General features: G+C 44.7%; 1 protein-coding gene across 1 annotated transcript in view; it reads right to left on the minus strand.

Moving 5' to 3' along the window:
* fgf13a (fibroblast growth factor 13a) overlaps positions 1-4,259 on the minus strand; it is a 104,371-nt gene extending 100,112 nt beyond the window's left edge. The window contains exons 1-2 of the mRNA XM_069669667.1: positions 3,744-4,259; positions 3,331-3,493 (exon numbers count right to left, since the gene is read on the minus strand). Of these exons, the coding sequence (XP_069525768.1) occupies positions 3,331-3,379 (49 nt within the window). The 5' untranslated portion in view covers positions 3,380-3,493; positions 3,744-4,259. The remainder of the gene's footprint in view (positions 1-3,330; positions 3,494-3,743) is intronic.
* Positions 4,260-6,000: the final 1,741 nt, after the last annotated feature.

Here is a 6,000-nt window from a genome sequence, read left to right on the forward strand (position 1 = left end):
AGCAATGCTACTTCTACATGCACTTTTTCTTTCCAACATACAGCTGGAGACGACGATTACTGCTGACCGTGCAGATATCGACTGCATCTGAAATAATGTCATAACAATTAAGCAGCCCTGCACCGACCACATGCCAGTCAATCCAGCTTCCTTTAATTGAGAGCTTCTGATGACACTGTAGACAGCGCGTGCTCGAGCAGATGAGATTAAAGCAGGTGTCAGTGTAGTGGAGGACACAGCCGCCTGCACGGTGATTAATGAAGCTGCTCCGAACTCATCTCTGGGAATCTATTGATCCGGTTCTGCGGCCGGCCTGCTGCTGAATTAATCCGCCTGCATATGCAAGACTTATGTCTTCTTCTTCTTCTTCTCCGCAATCAGAGGCCGACATGAATCCACTGGCTGACACTCACGCCCGAGAGGGGAGTCTATCAATGCACCGAGCGGAGATGAAGTGTGAGGAAGAGTGACAGAAGTGCAGTCAAAGTTCTTTCTCACATAATTGTGGCATTTAGGAACATGCCGGAAATATACAGTGAGAGAATTTTATACATGTAAAAATGTGATGGAAAGTTTCACATTAGACAGCTAAGGCGGAAATATCTACAAAACTGAAGTGCAATGCATCATGGGCGTAAACACGAGCTCTTGTAGCTGAATTTTCCGGCTCTGGAAAGTCGTGTGCGCACGTCATGGTTTGACACATCACTTTGTCTGCACAACTTAGCTTCACAAGGACGGGGGAAACTAACACAACGTGATTCAGTGTTGATTTTGGAGCTCCGCTACACACCACCTCCTCCTGCCCCACCGTGTCTCCCCCCCCCCCCTCCCTCTCTGTCTCTCTCCGCATGCGTTCTGTGTTCACATGTACTGCCACAGGATGAACTGTGGCCTTTCTGCCTGAGCCACGGAGCAGACAGATTACTGTCACAAAACTCATACTCACCCCGCTAAAGAGAATAGGCACTCACACTGACATGACAGAAAGTGACTTTTGCCCTGGGCCGCACAGCACCAACCTTTTATTATACTACCAGGACCACCTAGATGTTAATCCAATAGATTTATTTGTGGTGAATTACCTGCTGAGAGAGTCTTTATTCCAGTTATTTGACTTCGATTCTGCTGGTTCCTGGAACAGATTTTTCCCACAAATCATTAAGTCTTGTGAGAAAGTTTAAAATAACTTGCCGAGCTTTCTAAACCTGTATTTTAGAGTCCAACATAAGCTGTATTTATGGCTCATGCTGGTCAGCGATCATTTTTAGTTTGGTGTACATGTTTAGAGAACTTGTGACTCAAACTGGAGCTGATAGATTTCAAACTAATTTCATTATGATAACAGCTAACGTGCTATTTTAGATCCCCGAGACTCCACAGAAGTCTCTGTGTAATGTGTAAAGTAATGGGCTGATGGTAGTGTCGCTCTGTGAAAACAGTGCCGTCAGAAGCGTCTGTAGCAGCTTGCAGACAAAGAAAATCTGTGGAGATGGCAGGTGGTTCCGGCTTTAACGGACTGTTTCCCTGAAAATTGCCAATGTAGGCAGGGTCACCGCTGATTTCCCCCCCGTGACACTCCCCGCTCGTGTGCCACTCACGTCTCCGATGGAAGGCAGCTGGCATCGAGTGACCCTCTCAGCCAATGTAGATCATCAACACGAGTGCTGGACGGCGGCAGAGCCACGGCAGCTTTTCGGCTTTCAGCTGTGAAAGCACAGAAACTGGAGCACGCTGTGTGGGAGCTTCTTGGTGAAGGTGAAGATGTTTTTATCTCAGCTGAGAGTTTTGGAGATGGCGCTGCTGCCCCGGGGCTTCCATGAGTCAGCCATTCACTCATGTTATTGATTTCCAGCCGGAGATGAGAGGGAAAGTTGGTGTGGAGGTTAATCTTAAAATCAATTCTTTTGAGCATATTTCGCTCGCTGTACTGTCAGCACGGCATGCCAGGCTCTCTATCCTTTAACTTTATAAGTGTATCTAGTCTGAACAAGATTTACAGCAGCTCTGCAGGGTTTTTTTTTTTTATCATAGACAATATGAGTGGTGCAGAGTTGGTGCCTTAACAGTGGTTTACCAAACATGAATACTTTGCCAACCAAATAAAACACCCAGGCTTCGTCTAATCCAGCTCTCTACAGTGCCACCATTGCTGCATATGCCTCTTACAGTAACATCAACAGGCCACGTCATCACATGATGTCACCGCTGCCAAAATAAGCCAATTAGGTTTATCGATCGGTTGTGATCACGTTGCACAGAGCCGGAACCTGACTGCAAGGAGATCCAACTGAATGGCTACAGTGTAAATAAACAGGAAGGATGTGATGGGCAGGCTGCCACAGCGTAAAAGCAGGTTGTTATTATATTACACTCAGGAGGGAAACCTGTTCAGTCACTGACATTTACAACTTTCTTTGAGCAGCAGAAAATCCTGCAGCCTTGTTCTTCAGTCTCAGAGCAGACAATGGACTTCAGTCTCGTTTTCTCGGGGTGAAAATCTTTACATATACATGTGGACACAAATGTACTGACGCAATAACTGCGTCATTGTGGAGATAGGGCTGCTGTTTTCCTTATTTTGTGTAATTGTGTGATGGAAAACGAGCACAAAGACAAAGGTGCAGTAATGTGTGTGCCGGTGCGTAAAGTGTCGTGCACGTCCCCGGCGTACACAGAGCGCTTACAATGATAAGTCCCACCAGGTTTCTTTGGCAACCCCGCCTGCGCTCTGTGTCCATGGCAATGGATAGCCTGCACTTTACTTCCCCCTTTTCCCAGAGAGCTAAAAGACCTGATTTGTGACGCCATGGGTCATCATAAGCTCATCTGGTTACGAGACCGAAAAAAAAAGGGCTCCGCGCGTCATGATGGTACAGATGTGATGAGGATCAGAATGCGGAGAGCGACAAACACAAAGGGACATTTCAACAGGATGCCAGCGACACAATAATGAAGCGCTGTCATCATTCCACCGCCTTGGTGTTTACTTTTATTGTGAAAATCGTTTTTCTTATCTTAATCTGTGCAGCATTCTGTCATGCAACATATTCTCCTCCGCTTTGCCTGATTGTCTGTCTGTGTTTCACGATCACCAATCAATGCAAGTGAAGCATGTGATCTGAAACCAGCTCATCGTGCAGCCTATAGGCCTACAGTAGATCTCAAACAGCAGAATCCACATGCACCATGCTGGGGGGATGGATCACCATCCACTGGCTGCTATTGTCTCCAGTCTTACCTCTGAGCCTCATTGAACGGTCGCGCTGGTTGAAACCTGTGATTTAAGGGTTAAAGCAGTGTGTGTGAAAGACGAGGCTTTCTTCTTACCCTTGGAAGCATCCTTGTCTTCTTTAGGCTTCGCCACTTTTCCGCTCATAGATCCCAGTTTGGATGTATAAATCCCGATTTAGACAAGAATCGAAATCCCTTTAATTGCGGACTGTCCTCAATGAAATCCTTAGCAAAGGTTCCAGGTGCTGAGATAAGGGTTCTGTGAAGAGAGAGAGATTCATCATCACACAACAGCAGCGTTTGGAGTCAAAGCAGGGCCACGCAACGAGACAATGGACCGTGGGAGCTACTCGGGAAGGTGTTTATCAATTGGGTATCAATGGAAACCTCCAACTATTGATGCTCCATGAGCACACTCACACGCAACACGACAAAGAGCCCCATATGGGTTCAGTAAACACCAAGAACCAGCCAGTGTGCCTTCCCACTGTTTTTACGCGTTAACCTACCTTATCTCCTCCACGTTTTCTGCTACATCAATGCACATTGATGAAAGGAAACGCTCCCACCATGAATCCCGTTGTGTTGCATACAAAAAAATCACGACCTGCTTCTTCTTCTGTGACAAAGAAGAGGCGCAAAAAAAGCAGAAAATGGAGAGCAGGTTTCTTCTCCAGAGGCGTTGAAAAGAAAAATATATATAGAGGTCAAAACACAGATCCGTCCGATGTTCACTCAAACCCCGAGAGAAATGCCATCCAGTGGAGCTCGTGCGAGCAGGTTTTCTTCCTCCTGACGAGCAGTGCTCCTCTTAAACGCTCGGCAGGCAGGATCAACAGGATACACAACGTGAGAGCGCTCCCCCCGTTCCAGCGCACATTCACACCGTGCACATTTGTTTTTCTGCCTTCGGTGTCACCGCTGAGATGAAAACGAGCTCCATCCGTCAGTGTGCGTGTGTGCAGCTGCAACTCGTCGATGTGTTGGAGATTTAAAGCAGGAGGCTGTGCTGCATGGTGCACACCATCTTGCTGTTGCTCTCATTCAGTTGCCTTTGCAGAGCTATGCGTCATCCCATTCACATGCAGCCTGCGCATTTTCTTCCTCTGTGATCTGAGGGGGTTTCTGGGACTTCTTAAAATGCATGAGATGACATTTGCAACAAACGGCTCGCTGGGGGATAAAAGTGTGGAATATAAATCATGATGGAATTGATTTTGTGGTTCATAATAGAGATGAATGGGACAGTTTCAGCAGGGAAACTTGAAGAAATTGCATTAAAAACAGTATATTTCATCAAGATAGGCTCTTATCTCCAAAGGTCAGTCTTACATCAGCTGCTGCCCAGTAGGTGTACAACTTCCATATGAAGGGAGACCACTTACATCAACACAGCTAAAAGCACCAACTCACTTTTGGTACAAAAATACATCAGTTAACATTTTCCCAAATCTCATCTCTAAACTCACTGCAGACAACAGGTGCTTAAATTATATTATGGGACAGCAACTAAAGCTCAGACTGCAACACCCACCTCAACAAAAGACTCATCTTTTAAACTAAATTATAGTTAAACTTAAACTATTGAAGCTTCTCTAGAAATAAAAAATAAATGGAAATAGATATAGGACTATATCTTAATGGGGCATGGTCTTAATGTTAAGCAACTAATTTTCATGATTCCACAATCTGCTTACGCCTGTTGACAAAACTTGTTGAAGAAAAAAATGCAACAGTTAAATTGCAGTTAGATTTAGAGCTTCTAAGTTGTTCCATAAGAAGGAATTAATAATCCGTAACAGTCATAGAGGTTTAAGTCAGTGTGCAATAGAAAGAAGCACATGAGACCCTCGTGCACATGTTGTCTTGTAAACAGCCTACTCCTTAACTGGTAGGTCCAACTTAGTGTCAAAAGCTTTGGTTTTATTTTCCCGATATCTTTCCCAAGATTAATGCTCTTAACCCAGCGCAGCAGAGCTTTAAAAGTCATCACAAATATGCATATCCTGAAACAATGTTCTGTAAGCTGTGAACACTTATAGTTGTAACTACTTCTCACCAAATAAAGTATTTTATTTTGAAACTTTTTGACAGCGTTTGCTGCAGATTACATGAACAAACAGGATCTGTCTCCCTTCATGAGGTCGCACTGCGGGGAAGTGGTAATAATTCTTTAAGAGTTGCAGCCGACGCTGACGTCTCTGTTGACTAATAATGGCAGCTCTACGCTCAGCATGTATTTGATTTGAAAGATTAAAGTATGAGCAGTCCTTACCTTTTAAACCTGCAAAGTTTAAAAGTCACACCTCATCCTTCAGTCAAGTTAAACAGTCCAGATCCAAATGGTGAGTAAGCGACTCGCCAAATTGTTTCAGTCCTTCTAATCCACTTTGGAAGTCACTACAATCTATTTAACTCTGTGTCACTTCTATCAGCAGTCTCGCAGACGTTCCAGTCCAATCGCAGTCTGATTTCTGCAGGTTTTCTGTCACATCTCTCAGCCCTGCAGGTCCGTTTGCACTCAGTGGCAGCAGAGGAAGAAGACCTGCAGGTTGACTGTTACAAGATCTATATAGTTGCTATTTTTAGAGGAAACAGGATCCCTTTTAAACTTTCTTCACATGCTCAAATCTTCCTGAGACGTCGAAAGCACACTGTGGCCTGTTTGGCTCTGCCTGAAATTGTTTACTCATTCTGGTTTTAATCAGCAGAATTCAGTTATTCTTTCTTTGTAGCACAAAAGACAAACTGAACTCGAATGAAGCA

Source organism: Semicossyphus pulcher, unplaced genomic scaffold (assembly GCF_022749685.1).
Source record: "Semicossyphus pulcher isolate SPU_LCO1_2020_fin unplaced genomic scaffold, fSemPul1.0.p SCAF_2, whole genome shotgun sequence".
Classification (NCBI taxonomy): Eukaryota; Metazoa; Chordata; class Actinopteri; order Labriformes; family Labridae; genus Semicossyphus; species Semicossyphus pulcher.